The following is a 19,846-nucleotide window of genomic DNA, read 5'->3' as shown; positions in this document are numbered from 1 at the left end:
TCTACAATTGTGTCACGTGAGTGACTAATTAAAGGGCTCTCCTTCTCCCAGGACATTTGGTTACATTAATTCAAAATGTGACCTGTTTATTTTGCAAGGTCAGGAAGAAGCCTTACCTCCTAGAAAGCCAATGTGGCAATTAAATTAGAGTCACCAGAGTTTGCCTGGGGTAATGTATGAAAAAGGGCTTTGTAAACTGTAGGGAAACAGAAGTCACCTCTGTGTGGTTGTCTCCACTGCCCCCAATTAGAGGGGCACAATGGCCTGCCCCTAGAGGGAAGCCATAGGTGAGGGCTTGTTTAGTTGAGGGAGGTACCGGGTAGGGTGGAAAGGGCACAAAGTCTGGGGCCAGTTCTGGATTCTGGAAAATTGAACACCTGGCCTTACCTCCTGAATTCCTCTGCAGGGAGACAGCCAGCCTGCTGGCTCAACCTGGGCTCTGAGTTCCCACATCTACAGCAGTGGGGGCTTGGCCTTTCTAAATAGCTGTCATGGAGAAACAGCAAGCTCTTAGAGAGCTTCCTAGCCAGCGACTTGCACCTGTAGCATCCCTTCTAGGTATCAAGCTATCTAGTTATCTCTATAACCACGGGCAAGTTACCAAACCTTTGAATCCTGGTACCCTCATTTAAAAAAAGGCACAATTTAGGTTCATCATCCATTAGCCACCATTCTGAAATCCCCCAAACTCTGAGACCAAAAGTTCTATCAAAATTCTTTTCATGGCAAAACTTGAACTTAAATGAAGCTCAGTCTTTTTTTTTTTTTTTAATCCCATGAGTATGACTATTCATGTTTCATCACAGATATATTGATGTGTTTGATTACCGTGGACTACCTGAGCACTCTGGGAATGTTAAGAAAAACACATCTGATGAACTGTATTTTCTTTCATAAGCTGAAAACTTCTGGATTCTGAAATGTATCTGGCTCCAAGGGGTTCATTTAAGAGATTTTGATCCCATTGGTTTAATAACAGTTTTATGGGGTCTTTCTGTTTAGGAGGCCCTTTCCCCCTCATCTGTCTGGATAACATCCACAGATATTTCAAATGTCACCATGAATAAATGAATAAAGGAACCTATCAGTCTGTCTTGCTACTAGGAGTTAGGTAACTTAACTTCTCTACATAGCTGATGTAAGAATCTATTTACCAGCAAGAGTATTTTAATCCAAGAGAGAGGAGAGGGGAACAGAATTGTATGAAACTTCTCATACCCCAATGTCCTTTATCTTTGGGACTGGGGAAACATCCAGACCTAATTACCGAGAGTTGACACAGAACAACTAAAATAGGTTCCATGAAATTCACAGTGAAAGGAGACAAAACCTCAGTGGACACTTCTCAACAGTAGGAAACAGGCACAATTTTGCCTTCTGATTTCACAAAGCGACTAAAAAGGACCCGGGCAGACTCCCTCAAGGGAATCTGGATAGGTCTTAAATTAAGTTGAATTTTTTTGTTTTGTTTTGTTTCATTTTAAGAAAACACTTTTGGAAGGAGCTGGCATACGTAGCAGTGTTTCCCATTTAGAAAGAAAAATAAACACTCCTCCACTGGATTGGAAGTCAAAACAAAATAATTCCAGCTGCTTAAGGCCCGAGAAAGTCAATGAAACTGCCAAACAGCAGTGATGTTGACCAGTGTGACCAGCTTGAGAAATCTGTAAAGTGAAGTGGGAAGGGCCCAGTGCAGGATGTGGGGATGGACAAGAAGAGAAAAGAAGCCATGGATGACCCAGCATCCAGGGCTTGCTTGCCTTTCATGAAGCAGCACCAAAATTTACTGCCTCAGTCATTTGTACCTACTCATCTTTGAAACTTCCACTGTTCTCACAAAAACACAGGTGAAAAATTCTACTCTATGGTATCAGACAGTCCTGAGGTTCAAATCTGATTCTATCAGTTAGAAGCTGTAGTGACTTAGGGGAAGTTACTTAACCTCTCTGGCCCTGTACTGCCTCAATGAGATTTAGAAATGTCTATGTCACAGGTGGATATGAAGATTCAATCATATTCCAAAATTCAATGGGATTAAACACCTGTCACGTAAGAGGTACTTCATCAAGGTTGATATGAGTGATATGAGTAATAGGAATCTAACAACTTGTAATTCTTTTTAAAAAATTCTTTTAAGGGGCGCCTGGGTGGCTCAGTGGTTGAGCATCTGCCTTCTGCTCAGGGCGTGATCCCGGGGTCCCACATCGGGCTCCCCGCAGGGAGCCTGCTTCTCCCTCTGCCTGTGTCTCTGCCTCTCTCTGCGTCTCTCATGAATAAATAAAATCTTTAAAAAAAATTCTTTTAAAAATCTTAAAGATATTTTTCTTTGGTGGAATTCTTCTTCTCCAATCTCCTGCTAAGGAGGAGACATAGAAATAATAGGACCTGGTATTGGAAACAAAACCAAACAAATGGGGTGGAGGGCGGGGGGGTGAGGGTGGAAGAAGACAGGAGCCTGTAGAGTCAAGCAGGCTTGGGTCTGAATCTTTAACATGCCCCTGAGGAGCAGTGGAGTTATGGGCAAGTCACTGGCCCTTCATGGGCCTCATTTTCCTGGCAGAGAAATAGAAAAAAATTGAAGCTCAAATAAGTTAATGCATGTACAGAGAGACTGCCACACGGAGCATGCTCATTACATGTAAATCCCCCCCACCTCTTCCTCACCTAGGCTTTGAGAAACTGACAGCTTTCTCCGAGCTATTTATTCCCTGACCCTCTTAAACATTATCAAGTTTTTAAAAGTCCCTTGACTTCAGAATCTAGGTTATGACAATTGACAGAACCCTTAATATTTATTCTAAAAAGTTTCTCTGGGGTAGGGACAAATGCCTACTTAATCCTCGCCACTTCCTTTAGCTTTTCAGCTGTGACTAGCTGATATTTTAGTGAAATCTTTTTATACATATATCAGTGTTTTCTAGATGGTTATCCTTGGGGGCAGATTAGGACTTTGATGACAGAAAGAGCTCCTTCCCCTGTTTTCTTTCCCGCAGGGACAATGAGCTGTTCTGTGATGCCTCCTGCGTCTCCTTGCACTTTACACGGGGATTCTGGCCAGGCGGCTCTGAGGCCTCGTGGCCCTGGGATGGCAGCCCAGCGCTGGAGTTGACACAGCTGTAGGCAGAGGGCCTCTGGGGAGCCGCTGGAGAGAGCAGTCAAGCTCCTGGGGAGGCTGGTTTCCAGAGGGTCAGCCCCCCACCACCACCTTGCGGGACGCTGAGTCAGCTCCCACCAAAGGAAACCACTTCAGTTTCACCCACCAGGAGCCCAAGGGGCTGCCTTTGTCATTTAAAGTACATTCTGAATTAAGTCTCTGCGGAAGCCTGCCTCAGAAGGAGCTGGAGCAATTCATCTATTTAGGGTGGTCTCTGGGAGGGAATGGGGCTGTAGTGATAGGGAAGGGAAATAGGGACATCTGTGACTTGTACCTTTCTTAAACTCCATAGTAACCTTTGGAAGGGTTTCCCCATTTCACAGAGCAACTGATGGTCTGAGAGGTTAGGTACTTGCCTGAGGGTCCCGTATTCGGGACCCAATTTCAGAAGGTCGGGCCCCATGGTCCTTGCTCTCTTGGCTGCACTTTGGTCCTTTGGCAGTTTGTACTGCTCACTCGTTCACTTATTCTCTTATTAAATTGACACTACACAAAGAGTGCCTCAAAGGCCATGCACCAAACTGTTAAAAGTGGTTATCTCTGGGAGGAGCGATTACAAGAGAACTTTGCTTTTTACCATTCTGTATTGTCTGAATGTTAACAAGCATTGTCACTTTTATGATTGACAAAAAGAGTAAAGATAACCTCATTAAAATAACTTAACATTGCTTTCGTGAAAATAAATCAAAACCTTAAAAACATATATCAGGTCCACTCTGCAGCAGAGTCCACTCATCTCCACTCACTGGTACTGGGTTCATGCCAGGATCAGCAGGTCTTTTTGCTAGTAGAAGACCACTCAGTTTGGGACTTCAGGGGACAGGAAGGTAGCGGGCAGGGTCCAGCTGTGGAGTGAGACTCACCAGTTCTCTCTCATGACCTGCCAGCCCCAGAGCAGCAGATCACTAAAACCTGGACTCTCCCTTTGGGCATGGGACACATTTATAAGCAACCTTTAGAGTGACAGTCTCAGAGCAAGCCCCAGGGAGGGAATGAGAAGTGTCTCTAGGTCCCCTGGGGAGAGGACCAGCACAGAGGAGCATGACTGAGCAGACAGCTTGTAGGCCAAAGTACCCCCATCTTCCCTGCACATCAATAATGCACCAATGCTATCAATTTGCTGCATAACTTACAACAAAGTGATTGCTCTCATTCAGTTATTTAGCAAAGGGAGAGATTAGGGACTTTAATCTCCTATCTTGTCTTTTACCTTAGAAGGCTCATTTACCCAGAAATGAGCAAAGAATTATCATCATGCATGTGTGTGTGTGTGCATGTGCATACATACACATTTTTTCCCCTAAGTAAACTCAAGAAGGCTGCTGGCTAACACACCCCTGACAGCACCACATGGCACTCATTCATTCAGAGTACCTTAGAGATTGCCCTGTCACTGGTTCAAATGGGAAACCGATACCTAGAGAGGGACAGTCATTTGCCAAGAACGAATAGCCAGTGACCCACAGAGCACACAGGTTTCCTCCCTCCTAGTCCAGGGTTCCTGATTCTGTGCATAGTTTAAAACATCAGCAGCTAAAACATATGGAGAAGCAGTGACACCAAACCACTAAAAGGACAATGCCACCCTCAGGGAGCACAAAGATAGTAGGCCCTGGAGGACAGTTTGACTTTTGGTCACAGAGAACGTATGGCCTAAGATCCTGGCGGAAGAGAATCATCAAGTCCAAAGACGTCTTTGTCTGATTTTCAAAGAGGCTCTCATCATCCCCTCTCTTGGAGGCTTCTGGTCATCCTTGCAAAGACATAGATTAGCCTCTGTTGGACACAGAGAGGGCAAGGACCTTGACCCAGGTCACACAGCACCTGACCAGGCACTAAAACCTGGGTCTGCTGGTCCTAGGTCAGCCCAGGGCTCTTCCACCATACCCTGCCATGCCTCTTCACCTTAGGAGAGTCAGGGCACGGCCTGGAATAGTGTTTCCTATGAGCAGATCCATGCTTACGCCACTGGCTCTCTCTGCAACCAGCATTCGGCCCTGCAGCTGCTTGGAACTTCGGGCCCCTCTGTCTCCTGGCAGTGTGAAAGTCAAGAACTTTCAGAGCCAGCGCTGGCCTCCAGGTAGTTTCCTTTCTGTATGCCTTCTCACGGTTAATGGGGGGCACTAGAGCACCGGTTTCACAGGCTGGGTGGGGAGGAGGATCCCCCGGAGCAACAAGTACTAGGGGCTGGCCTGGTCCTGACACACAGGAGGCAGCCAGCCCATCAGTGCTAGTTTTGCTTTAACCTTTCTTGTCCTTCTCGGTTGGGGTCTGTCTTTGCCTGCCTCGGTCTCCACCTGACGCTTCTGTCTCGTGCCTGTGCATCTCTGTCCCTGCAGCTCTGTCTCCCCCCGACGTCTGTCATGGGAGCGGGACTGCAGCCCCCTGAACCCCCAGCACCGCAGCGGCGCAGGAGCGGGGCTGCCTGAGTCTCCGAGCCGCGCCGGGCACCCCCTCCACCCCGCCCCCCCGAGCCCCCCCATGCACCAGGCCCTCCGCCCCTGCAAGCGGCCCAAGCAGACAGATTAATCAGCATCGCCCATGAAAGGAACACACACACACACACACACACACACACACACGCACACACACGCACAAGTTAGGAAGAGAGAGGGACTTACCGTTCGCCGCGACCCCCAGGCTGGCGGAGCCACTTTTAACTAAGAATGAATTAGGGACAAACTCTTCCTCAGAGTCTGAGTCCGGGGTTGGCTGGGCCACACCGCTGCCTAGCAACCGCCTCTGGCTCTCATTGGCCGGAGGGGAGGGGGGCGGGGAGGGGGACTGCTCTATAGGGGTTGATGAAGCGGATGAACAATGCAAGGGAGCACCTGCGAACCACAAAGACAAACACAGACAGAAAAAAATAATGAAAATCGGTTTTGCGCACACGGGGACGGGGGAAGGAACAAAATAAAACACGCATCAACGGGGGAGGGGCTCCCAACACCGGGCGATCTACTGCACACGTGGTCCGGGGGCGGGGCTGGTGGCCTCCGCAAAGGTAGTTGGTGCAAACTTTTTTCTGCAGAGCCGGGCCTCGGTGCAGAAGTCTGCATGCACGGCTTGCAAAGAGGGCACCCCTCGGAAACGCACGGGAAGCCCGCCCTGCTTTGCCTGTCGTCGGAGAGAGGCCTGGAGACCTGGGGTCTGCTTCTGCGGGGCCATGCTGTCTATCAAGCAGCTGCCCGGCTCTGCACCTCGGTGGCCGCACTGGTAAAACGAACAGCCGCCCCGGGTGATGGGTGATCGCTGAATGCCTGCAAGCTGGCCATTCTGTGATGTCACTGAAGTGAAATGATGTTCTTATGAATGAGTGAGATTTTTAATCGGATATGCCTGGAAAAGGCTCTGGGACTCATAAAAGAAGGAGCCGGAGAGAAGGATCCAGGGCCCCCTTCCACCCACCACTAGCATTCTAGGATTTTAACACACTCTCAGAATCTAACATTTTAAGATTCTTAAATCCTGCCACTCTCTGCAAACTCCCTGGGAGCAAGAGCATTGGGCAGCCTTTTCCACCTTTGTATCCTGAGTCTAGCATAGTGCCCGGCATGCAGTAGGCACTAACAAAATATTTGCTGAATAGGTGAGTGGTAGGTGTCTCATACATTAGGATCCTCAAGTTCTAATAGGTGCAGATAAAATAATTTTATAATTTTAGGACATTAGTATACTGTCAGTTCCAAGATACAGGAAGTTAGTATGTTTTGACCTCAAGTTTCTAGCATGCCAGGGTTCTGATTCTAAAACCCCAGTTTTGTGAGCATACTCCCAGCTCTTCAGAAGGAGAAGGTGAGGGCCTAGTACAGGATCTTTGAGATCAGATCATTTGCAGTATGACCTGTGGCTGGCCTTTAGACATGTGCAGTACATCGTCCACAAGAGAGGAACATAAGCACAAACATATAAAAGTATACAGTACAAGACAATGCATCCACTTAACAGCAAGGGCTGCTTCTTTTCTTCCACCTTTACTGATAGAAGGCTGAAAAAATAATCAGATTTACCCAGCTTTTCAAAGAGACTGAACTTTAGGAAACATAATGCAGCCCAGATATGTCATTATAAAATTCGGCAGAGCTATAAGGGAGAGGTGGCATAGAGCCGATATTTGGGGGCAGGGGTAGGTTTTTGTGGTCTATCTACCAAGAGTAGCTCTCTCAGTTCACAGCCACCAAATCCTGAAGGATTCTGCAGGTTTCGTGATTCTTATGTCAACTCCTGAGCCTAACCACATGTGATGACGTTTTATAGAGAAGCTGTCTATGCCATCTGATTCATAGTAGAAATTTAGTAAGAGCAGTTGAGATAGCAGGTACAACCTCTGCATTGCTCTGGGTTCTGCTTTCTTTACCTAAAAATCTGGGTTAGGATTCTCTTCAAAATCATCTAAACCAAGGGTTCCCAATTCACCTTGTGAGACCCTTCCCCAACACCACTTATTACACAGCATTTCTGTGCAGGTGCTCAATCCTTTCTCTGAACTAGCTTTGACTTTAGTTCTGTTATCACATTTCCCATAGTGTCTTTGCAGTTATCTGAAATTGTCTCTCACATAAAAATATATGCCATATTCTTGGGGTGGAGTTCATTCTTGGAGTGGGTTTTGGAGTTCAACAGAATTGGGGTTTGCATCATGACCGAGTCTCCTATTAGTTGTATGATCTTGGGAAAATGACTTCCAGCTCCTTGTAAGTTGGGCACACCTCCCCTTTCACACAATTGAGAGGACTAAGGATACCATATCTGAGCACACAGTATGCATGAGCAAGTAGGGTCAGCACTCAACAAATGTTCATTAAATTGAATGAAACCACCTCCCCCTACCCCCGAAGAACCTTATTCATGATTCTGCTTCCCTTGCAGTCTCCGTTTTGGAAAGATTTTGTCGACCAGGCTGCATTTATTAAGCAAATATACATTCATTTCCTCCTCTTTTATTAGTCAAAGACATCTTATAATCTCCAATCAGAGCTTCTGATGAGCTTGAGATAACCAGTACCATACCATGCTGAGTTGTTAGAATTTCAGACAAAAGTTAAGAAACATGATATGTTGTTCTAGGGTGCTAGTTACAGCCTCTTCCTGAGTAAATCTGTCAAGCTTTATGAAATAAATAGTTCCAGAACTAAGTAAATTGTTCTATCACAAATTTCAGACCCGAGGCTGGGAACAGCACAGTGCCCTGGCCTCATGCCTGTTTCTTCTGCCTTCATCCAATCTCCAGGCAGGCCTCCACTCACTTCAGGTCTTAGGGTTGCTCTGAATGTTTATAGCCTAACATTCCAAGCACCTAACAAAGTGCCAGGCCCTTAGTAGGTGCACAATTACCTCATGATGTTTCTGTGAAGTACAGATAGTGTTGGAAACATGTTAATTCCCTTCCTCCTATTCATCAGCTGCTGTTAATTTATGTGGTCCCCAAGTAAGGTACACAGAACCATCCCCAAGAAAATGTTAGAAATATTTATTTTCTAATCCCATTCTTGGCTAATATCTGTTTTGTATACATTTTGTAACGTATATATTAGTGCTTGAAATACATGTAACAAAATGCATTGCTGTATAAATTTGGCACCTAAAGAAGCGAGGCAATGTGGTAGTAAGAATATGGATTCTGGAGCCAGATCCTACATTTGAATTCTAGTTATATTACTTGCTAGCTCAGTAGTAGTGACCGCAGGCAAGTTACTTTATCCTCTGTGCCTCAATTTTCTCATCTATATAATGGAAATTAAAGGATAAAATAAAAAAGAATGCCTACTTCCCAGGGTTGCTTTGAGCATTAAAGGAATTAAAACAAGTAATATGTTAACAACAGTGTGGCAGCCAGTAAACACCTAACAAACATTAGATGTGCTATGCACAAATATGTATGTATAGAGTGAGGGGCAGTAACTTAATTTTCCCTCTTCTTTTTTATAAGAGCTGTGCATGCCTGCCAAAGTATGGCCAACACTGCTTCATTCCACAAACACTACCTTAATACCCAGTGACTAGCAGAAGACAGTCCCATGTGTGGATGGGACATACATTTCTTCTGGAGGAAAGGAGAAAGGCTTTCTGGAGCCACAGAGAATTCCAGTGGGAAGAGATGGAGGGATAGGGGCATGAGTACCCATGGCAGAGAGAAGAATACCGTGGCCTAGGGCCCTTGGCCTTCACCTGATCTCCAGCAACCTGCCCCCCCGCCCTTTTGCTTCCTAAGTCTCCTGTGCTACCGCTCACTTCCCACCAAGCCCGCTGAGACTTGTGGAGACACACTGGCCTGCTCTCACTTCCATGAACGCAGGGCTCTACATTTGCCCATGTGCCAAGTTAAACAACTTTAGGGCACTGTTTACAGTGCATCTATTTGAATGGCACGCCCTGGACCACAACTACAAAGTTTCTGCCCGAGTTCCTGCCCATACTGTTTTTCTCCCTGAGCACATCCTTTACTCTCCTCTCTTCCCCATCACTACCACCCCATGTGTCTCATGAGCTCCCACTCATCCTTAGAACCCAACCTCCTGTCACCTCCCCTGGGAAGGCTCTCCTGATGCCACAAGCCTTGGTTTGGGACCTCCGCTGTGTGCCCACACAGCAACCTGTACCTTCCCTGTCGCAAAATTTCCTGTGCTGCGGTGTTTACCTCTGTGACTGCCCACTAGCCTGCCTGGCTTGCCCATTACCATGTTCCTCAGTGCCTAGCACAGTGTCTGGCGCATAGAAAACACTGGTAACAACTTGTTACATGAAGAGGTGATGGACAGAAGGGAAGTACCTTGATCATGGCACAAAGGGTCTATATAAAGAGAACAGTGAGAAAGAAGTCTCTGAACAGTAAGTTCAGGTCTTGAACACAAAGACAAGGAGGTCAGACCTTTACTGGGAGTCGTGGAAATTTTTAAAGCAGGAAGATGATAAGACCAGGGCTGTGCTTTAGAAGGATCTCCTCTTTAAACTTAAGGCATCTGCTCTGCCACTTATATCTCCTTTCCAAATGCTCAGCTCAGCCAGGATGTTGGAAACCCACATGACTCTGCCTTTGCTGGGGTGCGGGGGGCGGAGGGGAGATCCATGTTTTTGAAGGCAAATAAGGATGCCTGGTACCAAGGGACCAGGATTGGGGTTAAGGGTTGCCCTCTCATGCATCCTGGTCATCAGCTGAAGGGAATTTGATATTGTAGAATTTTCCACAGTGTCCATGGCAAAATGAGATGGGATGATTGGCAAAAAGCTCTCTAAACCTGATTCCAGCAATGATGGGGGCCAGTGAAGGGTGGAGGAAAGCCATCCATGTTTCCTGAGAGAAGGTCTCTGAGAGCCTACTTCTAGCTCATACTGGATAAGGATGGAGAAAGAAATCCTCAGAGTGAGAGAGTGAAGACACCCATATGGTTGGGGTGGGGATGAGGTGGGGCCAGGAACAAACACTTGCAGAGCTCCTTCTGGAATTCAGGAACTGAGCCAGGTCCTTTACAACAAACCTATCAGTAGGACAATCATCCCCATTTTCAAGGCTTAGAGAAGTGAAGTGATTTGTCTGTGGTCATAGAAACTGGGTAAGAACCCATAACGTCAATGCTGTTTCCACTGAGTGGCATGAATGAAATTTATCAGGCCTAGTTTGGTGGGGAAGGGGACATGGAAGCCTCTGTCCATCAAGTGAAACACATCTAAAGTGAAAAGACCATAGGCTTCCTGTCTTGGAGGCCAGGGATCAGAGTCCAGTTTCCCATGGGTTATGTGACCTTAGGTAAGTCATGTTACCTCTCTGTTTTCTCCTTTGAAGACTGGAGTGCTAATATCTACTGCAAAGGGCTGCTGAGGGGATTGATGCTATGACACTTGTAAGGAACCCAGCGGTCTCATGGAAAGGGCTCAGCCAACACCAATTTCCTCTGCCATCCTGCCAGCTGTGGTCTTTCATAGTAAGAACAGGGTGGTTTTTGGAGAATAAATGATGACAGCCTGCCAATGACACCTTTATCAATGTGGATTTCTTGTCGATGTCCTAAAAAGAAGATGGTGTTAAGGAGGTAGTGGTGCTATATGAAACGAACACATGACAAGGGAATCCTGAGATCTGCAGAAAGAACAATTTCAGTTACTCACATCTTTGTGTGAATTGATGGTAGCCTGCCTTAGCATTTGAAGTGTAACCTATAACTAGGAAAAGACAGTTTTCAAGGAAGAGCCTTCTAGCATTGTGGATTCCAAGTGTGTCATTGGAGAATGCCATGAGCCTGAGGTGTGAAGGGCCAGCTGATGGACAAATTTATTATTCCATCAAGGAAAGAAAGACCATGAACAAATTGGACATTTTTTTTACACTTTTCTTAGCAGTCTTGAGGAATCCATCAGAATCTTTTTAATCTATGCTAAACTGCATGTAGGGTAGGATAGGGATAATCACAGCCTAGTGTAGGGAAGTGTGAATCCCATCCGAAAAGCCAGAGCACTGGCTGTGTGCTGCGGGGAGGGCATTTTCTCCCCAGGCACTTCCCTGGATGATTGAAAGAGCCTCCTAATAACCTTTAAACTGGCAGCCCTGCATTTTATAAGCCTGTACGTAAAACACTTAGCATAGTGCCCAGTATACAACAATTAATAAATGACATCTAGACAAAGCAAAAAAACCCTTAGACCTACACAGGTACCTCATCTCATGGAATGCTGAGCTGATGGATTTGTCCCACTGGTGAGGCCTCCTTTCTAGAAATACTCTAGTCCCTCCACTTAAAACCAAATGCATTTCTTCTCTTCTCATGCGCTAGCCTCATGCTAGGGCAGCCAGTTGCCTCACTGAATAAATAAAATCCTTCTAAGCTCTGAGCAGAGGATGGAATACTGGGATCTCCTTCTGACAGAAGGTTTGAGGCTGCTGGAGGACCAGAAACTTCACTGCAGGGCTGCATGTCCTGTTTTTGACTTTAGTGAGTGACATTCCCATCTACTGCTTAAACAGCCTTGCTTGCCCAACCGGACAGCAAGCCTCTCACCTCTGTGTCCTGGCCTAGAGCAGAGTCTCAGCTCAGAAGAGGTTTGCATAACTGGTTCCCACAGTTATTTGAAATGGATCGAAGCTCACTGCTCCAAAGGATGTCAAAGTGCTAGAAGGGCTAGGGGGCTAGAGAGACCATACATTGTTTGTCAGGGACAGTCCTGATTTGCAGCTGTTATCCTGCATTAATTAACAATAGTGTCCCACCTTTTCACTAACATGTACTGATTTGGTTAGTTAATTAGATGGCCACCCTGTTTCAGGGCAGTATAGATTCAGCTCCACATCAGAGACTGCAGTCTGCTGCATAGACTAAAGGACGAGAGATATCTGGGTGTAGATCAACAATGTGCCGGACCCTGGCCAAGTCCTCTGACAGCTCTGGCCCTCATCTTCCTCATCAGGGAGTCAGACTAAAACACTCTTTTGTTCTTTTGTAGGAGTAATAGTAGTGCACATCTCGGGAGTTATTCTGTGTAGAGGAGACCATAAAAAGAGTGAAGGATGAAAATGGTCTCAGTTACAATGGCAAGTCAACTCATTAAATGGTTAAATTGAAAATTTATATGAACATATTGGAAAAAGGATTGCCTGAAAAAGAAATCTTTAACAAGGATTATCAATGATATGGGCAGTTTTTCATTTTTTAAATATGATTTTGTATCTTCAATTCTTGTACAACGACCACATACAGTTCTTATAATACTTCTAAAATGATTTTTAAGACTTCAGAAGAAAAGGAAACAAATGTGAAAATACCAGGCACCTAGCAGGTGCTAAGATGGATGTCAGTTTTAAATACAAACAAGATGGTTTGTCCTGATGTTGGTAGCATCATTTGATATAAACTGATTTTTAAAATGTGAAAACCTTTTAACTGAGCAATTATACTTCTAGCAATTTACCCAAGAACATAATCATGACGTTTCAAAAGAATTGCTTATAAGAATATTCATCACAAAAAAAAATTTAAAAAAAGAATATTCATCACATTATTTGTAAGAGTAAAAAGTAAAATTAAAAAAAAATGTTAAAAAGGAAAAACATCTTTAATGTTAAAAGTGCCTAATTATGTAAAGTAAGGCATAGCAGTGCAATGTCAATATGCAGACATTATGTCACATTTGTAAAGAATGTTTAGGGACATATGAAGTAGGATATAAAAAACTATGCTGCGGGGCACCTAGGTGACTCAGACAGTTAAGCATCTGCCTCCGGCTCAGGTTAGGATCCCAGAGCCCAGGGATCTAGCCCTGCATTAGGCTCCCTCCTCAGTGGGGAGTCTGCTTCCCCCTCTATGTCTGCCCCCTGCTAATGTTCTCTCTCTCACTCTCTATTTCAGATAAATAAAAATCTAAAAAAAAAAAAAAACTACAATGCAAAACTGTATAAAAAGTAATTCTGGCATTTGCTTAAATGTGTGTGTATGTGTAATTTGTACAAAAATGTTGACACTACCTTAAGGCAGTAGAATTATGAATGCATTTTGTTTTTTTCTTTATATTTTTCTATGCTTTCTAATTCTTTCGAGGAGCAAATGTAATAATGAGATTTAAAAAATAAAAGTTGCTTTAAGAAGGAGAAAACACACATGCGGGAATGTAGGTAGCAAAGACAATGGCTTCTGCTTTGGGTCTCTAGTGGGATGAGTGTAGCAGAGCTGCAGCCTGCTGGGCTCAGACTTGCTTTCTTTTCCAGCCTGTTAGATCTAGTGGGTCTTACTCCCCCGGCTGGGCAGCTCCCACTAAGTCAACTCTCCACTCTTCTCCCCAACGGTGGTTATTTTCAGAAGCAGGTCTGGGGCCATCTGTCTCTGTGACTTATGCTGGGAAAATGGTCTCTGGAAAACAGGACGCAGTAAATTTCTCAGGCTCAGCTCATTTGATCTCCATCCCTCCTCCTTATAGGTTTCTCAGGGCCATTTTTGGTGTGTGTGTGTGTATGTGTGTGTGTGTGTATGTGTGTGTGTGTGTGTGTGTGTGTGTTTTAAAGCATTCACCAGGAAAGGAACTTTGCTTTCACCTGTTTGCCTGGGGAGGCCCAGTTCCTGGAGCACCTCCACCTCAATCCTGAGAAGGGAGTATTAAGGTCTCCCCACTGTTCACTCAGGGGTGGCCGGCCAGCTAGTCCACCTGTTTGATACGGGTGTATTAAATGAGGACATTCATTGGTTTTCGGATAATAACAACTTTATTGAGATATAATTCATATACTATACAAGTCACCCCTTTAAAGTATACCATTCTATGATTTTTAGTATATTCACAAAGTAGTACAGCCATCACCATAGTCAATTTTATTTATTTTTATTCTTAATTTTTTTCTACCATAGTCAATTTTAGAATATTTTTGTATCACATGCCCTCCTCCTGCCTCCCAAAACCCTATACTCATTTCTGTCTGACCTCCTGGAACCTTGGGCAATCACACAAATCTACTTTCTCTCTATAGATTTATCTATTCTGGACATTTCATAGAAATGTAATCCTGTGACATGTGCTCTTTTGTGGCTGTCTTCTTTCATTTAATATAATGTTTTCAAGGTTCATCCATGTTGTAATATGCATCAAAACTTTATTTCATTTTACTGTCGAATGACACTGCGTTACATGGACAGGCCACATTTTATTTATCCATTCATCAGTTGATGGAATCTTGGGTTGTTTCTACATTCTGGCTAATTCTGAATGAGTTGCTATACACCTCTGTGTACAAGTTTTTGTGTGCATGTCTGTTTTCATTTCTCTTGGGTGGATACCTAGGAGTGGAAATTCTGGATGGCAATAACTGTTCAACCTTTTAAAGAGCTGCTGGACTGTTTTTCAGTGGCTGCACCATTTTACATTCCCACCAACAGTGTTTGAGAGTTCTAATTTCTACACATCTTTGCCAGCACTTTTTATTACCTGACTTTTTGATTATAGCCATTCTCATGGGTATGAAATGGCATCTCATTGTGGTTTTGATTTGCATTTCCTGATGGCTATGATGTTGAGCATCCTCTCATGTGCTTACTGACCATTTGTATATCTTCTTTGAGAAATGTCTATTCAGATCCTCATTTTGAAATTGAGCTATTCGTCTTCTTTTTTTTTTTAATTTTTATTTATTTATGATAGTCACACACAGAGAGAGAGAGAGAGAGGCAGAGACATAGGCAGAGGGAGAAGCAGGCTCCACGCACCGGGAGCCCGACGTGGGATTCGATCCCGGGTCTCCAGGATCGCGCCCTGGGCCAAAGGCAGGCGCCAAACTGCTGCGCCACCCAGGGATCCCATTCATCTTCTTTTTTAAAGGTAGGCACTGATTCTTTCATCAAATATTTATTTGTGCCCACCTCATGCCAGGCACTGTTCCAAGCATGGAGAACAAAGTCTTGTCCTCAGAAGCTTACATTTCAGTAGAGGAGAATCAACAAATAATCATACGGAACAAAATTGAGTGGTGATAGATGCTGTGAAGAAAAGTTCAGTGCAATGACAGATTTGGAGTGATGGGATGGGTGTGCTATTTTAGTTAAGATAATCAGGGAAGGCCTCTCAGAGGAGGTAATATTCAGGCAGAGGCCTGAGATAAGTGAAAGAGTGAGCCATCTAAACATCTGAGGGAAGAGCTTTCCAGACAAAGGACCTAGCAATTGAGGAGCAGCAAAGCAGCTAATACAGGTCACCATGTCTCTTCCCCTACCCCAACCTGAAAGCAGAGCGTAAGCTGCAAAGGCATAAAGAAGCAATTACCATTAATTTATACGGAAAAGTTTTTGAGCATTACCAGACCCCACAATAACCTCCCTTAGGCTTTTCTGATACCTTAGGACACGTCTTGCTAATGGCTGAACAAAATAAATCAAGAGAAAGCACAGATGCTCACAGACACAGTTCAAAGCTCTGGCGGCTTGATGCTGAGATGCTTAGTTCCCAGGGAAGGAGCTTGGGGGGCCGCTCTTGCTGCTTAGGGTGCACACTGCCTGTATAATGGCTCAGTGCAACCCAAACTCTGAACATGATTTGGCTTTTTGCCCTTTTTGGTAAAAGTGAAAGTCCTCTTTGGATCTCTTCCAGTGTACGGAAACAGGTACTAATGTAGGTCTTTCATAAAAGTAAAATGGTGCAGCGAGAACTTCGGAAAAGTGAGGGATGCCCAGATAGGTGGAGGAGTATAAGGAGAAGAGTGCTAGGAAATGAACCCTGAGAGGTTGCCAGGGGCCGGAAGACAGATGTGCAAATACTACAAACTGAAGGCCACTATGCCTATGTGTTTCTCTTAGTGAGTTCCCTGAGGGCAGGGCTGGTCTTATTTGTATCCATATGTATGCAGTTCCCATGTGATTTCATATATCCTGGGTACCTAGAACGTACTGAAATCTATTTTAACTGACTTAACTTCTAATAAAAACAATTCATGTGAATAGTGTTTATTCCATACCTTACACAAGGTTTTCACATCCATGATTGTATTTTATCCTTTCTACATTCAGGTGAGGTTATGACCATCATCCCCATTTTACAGACAAAAGATACTGAGGCTAGGAGTGGTGATGTGACCTGTGCAAGGACATACAACTGGAAAGGGGCTAAGTGGGATTTCAACTTTGGGGAGAGGCATCACGTAAGACTGGATTTAGAACCGGTTATTGTGGTTTGGGGCAGATTGCTTCACCTTTTAGACTGCTGGGATCTTCAGGATTTGAGCCTAATTTCCAGGGGTCCTGTGGAGAGTAAATATGAGCAAGCATGCATCTCTGGGACTGACAATGGTCCTGGTGTATAACAGATGCTCAACAGTGGTAGCCGTCCCCCACTTCTCTTTTATTACCAACCTCAGATGTACACCAGGCAGCCTCTGCATGGGAGGCCCTCACTGGGTACTGGGAACACAGAGCCAAGATCAGCCCTTCCCCTGGAAGGGAGCCTGGTTGCATGGGTGAAAGAAACTGAAACACACTATTTCATGGTAGATGGGCCAGAGGAGGTAGAGGTAGAGGTGCCAGAGGAGGGGTATGAGCAGTGAGGGAGTTGTTGGAGGATAAGGGCAGGGAAAATGGAGGCCCATGGAACTTCAATTGTTAGCCGCAAGTACCAGGGTTCTCACAGCTTCTCTGAACCTTTCCCAGGAGTTGGTCCAAAGGGGTTTAAGATGGTCCAGCCAGGTCTCTGGAGGCTCAAACCAGGCCAGACGGACGGTCCACCTTCTGTGGGACGTGGGGAGAAGGGAAGGCACAAGGCAAACTGGCTTACCTAAGCCTGTCAAATCTGCTGGTGAACATGAGTATGGAGCCACTGAAATTCATGGCAGTGCTTGAATAATCTGTGGTTACAGAGTGCTCTGTTCAACAGAAAGGCTCCAGCTTGGAACGTTTGCACTGAGATTTGATTAAGAAAGTATTCAAACAGCTGTTTTCAAAGTCATTTATAACTTCCTGGGATCTAAAATATATATTTGTAATTTATACATATGTACAAAGATACATATAATTTCCCTATATGTATTTCCCTCCCCAATTCAATTTACACAGCTGCAAAATTCCAAGCTCCCAGACAAAGGCAAGAGTACAAGCTGACTGTCAAGCTTCATTTCTACTCAAATACTGTGGGATGGTGGAGGAAGTAAGTACAGAGGAAAGAGGTAGAGATAAGAGGCAGGGAGCTATGGAGGAAGAAGGGCCTAGTTGTTGGATTGAGCGGTAGGGACTGATATTAATTGAGCACCTACTATGTGCCCTTCATATCCTTCACCTCAATCCTTACAACCCCCTGCAAAGGTGTTAGATCTCTCCAAGCATGATCTCTCACAGATGCAGAATCTGAGGTTCAAGATCATCTAGTGGTAGGGTGGGCCAGGCCTTGTTTTAGTGGACCTTGAGCCCACACTATCCCACTAAAATAACCCAAATGAATAACAGTAATAAACACAAGAATGTGCATTTGTAAACCAAGGGTTTACTTCCCTGATCTCTCATTAGCCATGGATGGGGGCTGTGCAATAACATTTAAAGAGGTTACATGGTGTGCTCAAAGCCACAGAGCCAGTGAACGTGGACCTGGGGTTCCAACCCAAGTCACCTGAGCCCACAGCTACAATTCAATTCATCTTCCATACAGACTTAATGGGGGAGTCCAGATTAGTATCATCAATGAGCTAGGCAAAAATTAACTGGGGGGAAAACCCCATATAAAATAAAGACAGAGATGTTTGTTTATCATTAGTGCAGTTTTCTGGATATTGATTATATTTCAATAAAAAGTTCTAAAAAATAACAGAAAATCTTATGGCATAAGCATATAAAGTGAGCATATACCAGGAGGCATATCCTTGCCTGGTTTTCCTCCCCAGATGCCCTGGTTCTAGACAGTTTTCCTTGAGCTTCCTCACTGTACCAAAGCCTCTGCTCCCGTTAGATTTCTACAAAGCTTTTTGAAACTTGTTTGAAAGCCCAAACATAGTAGGGGCCAAGCTTTCTGGAAATTTCTTTATTCTCACTCCAGGAAATCTTTAAAAATCAGGGAAAGTACTCTCAATCTCAAGAAAGCTTTGAAAAAAAAATCAATGAGGGGCAGGGGGAGAATGAACAGGTGGAGAAATGTCCACCCAAATCTTGCCCCCCCAAGTGACCAGGTCTCCCTCAGACTGAGAATTTCCCCAGAAGTAGGTTCTCAAAGCCCAGGGCCCTTTAGGAGGTTTTAGGCAAAAATCCAAAGAAAAACCCACTTGTTTTTATCCTAAAATACACTATCTTTGAGATAAGAGAAGGGGAAGGAATAAACATTTACCAAATACCTCCTGTGTGCCATGCACTGTGCAAAGCACCTTGCACATACTTTTCAAAATAATGTTCACAGCAAGCATCATTCAATCACTCCACAATTAACCGAGGGGCTATACCACATGGCAGGCTCCCTCCTAGGTGCTGGGGACACAGTGGAACCAGAATCAGGTAAAGTTCCTGTCTGTATTGGTTTCCTAAGGCTGCTGAGCACCACAGATGATCTTAAAACAACAGAAATCTATTGTCTCCCAGTTCTGGAGGAGAGAAGTCCAAAATCAAGGTGTCAGAAGGATCATGGTCTCCCTGAAACCTGTAGAGGAATCATTCCCTGCCTCTTCCTGGCTTCTGGCAGTTTGCTGGCAATCCTTGGTCTTCCCTGGCTTGCAGCTGCCCACTCAAATCTCTGCCTTTGTTGTCACATGGCCTTCTCCCTGTGTGAGTCTCTGCCTTCACAGGCTGTCTTCTTGCATGGACTGAGGGCATTGGGTTGGAAAAGAAAGAAAAGTGTTGGCTATTTTTGTTGCTCTTAACCAAAAGACTCATTTGGTGAGAAAAGAATCTGTATTTTGAGGTAAAACCATTCAGCATCTCAAGCCCAGGAATTCAGATCTGGCCATGTGCCTTGGACAGCAGAGTCTGAACTCTATTAAACAAATGGGATTTCTTTAGAGAGGGGAGGGCACCAGGTGAAGCTTGGGTATAAAGCTTCTCAGGCATTCCTTGGGTAGAACCTGGGAAGCAGCGTCCCCTTGACTTTGGTGCTGGCACACACAGACTGCATTTGCCTCAGATTTCATGTGGGTGGGGAAATGAGGGAAGAGAGAGGTGCCTGTGGGGTTGGAAAGCATTTGGGATGTTCTGAGGCACCAAGTCCATAGTCCAGTGGTCTGGGAGGCTGGGAAGCATAGCTGGTCCTGTGTAATCTGTCACAGCA

General features: G+C 44.8%; 1 protein-coding gene across 1 annotated transcript in view; it reads right to left on the bottom strand.

Annotated features, from left to right (window-relative positions):
* Positions 1-19,846, bottom strand: part of TENM4 (teneurin transmembrane protein 4) — a 729,276-nt gene that overhangs the window by 279,973 nt on the left and 429,457 nt on the right. Inside the window, 1 exon segment of the mRNA XM_038568485.1 lies at positions 5,776-5,985. Within this exon segment, the coding sequence (XP_038424413.1) occupies positions 5,776-5,985 (210 nt within the window).

Source organism: Canis lupus, chromosome 21 (assembly GCF_011100685.1).
Source record: "Canis lupus familiaris isolate Mischka breed German Shepherd chromosome 21, alternate assembly UU_Cfam_GSD_1.0, whole genome shotgun sequence".
In the NCBI taxonomy this organism is placed as follows: domain Eukaryota; kingdom Metazoa; phylum Chordata; class Mammalia; order Carnivora; family Canidae; genus Canis; species Canis lupus.
This window is presented reverse-complemented; position numbering and strand designations above follow the sequence as displayed.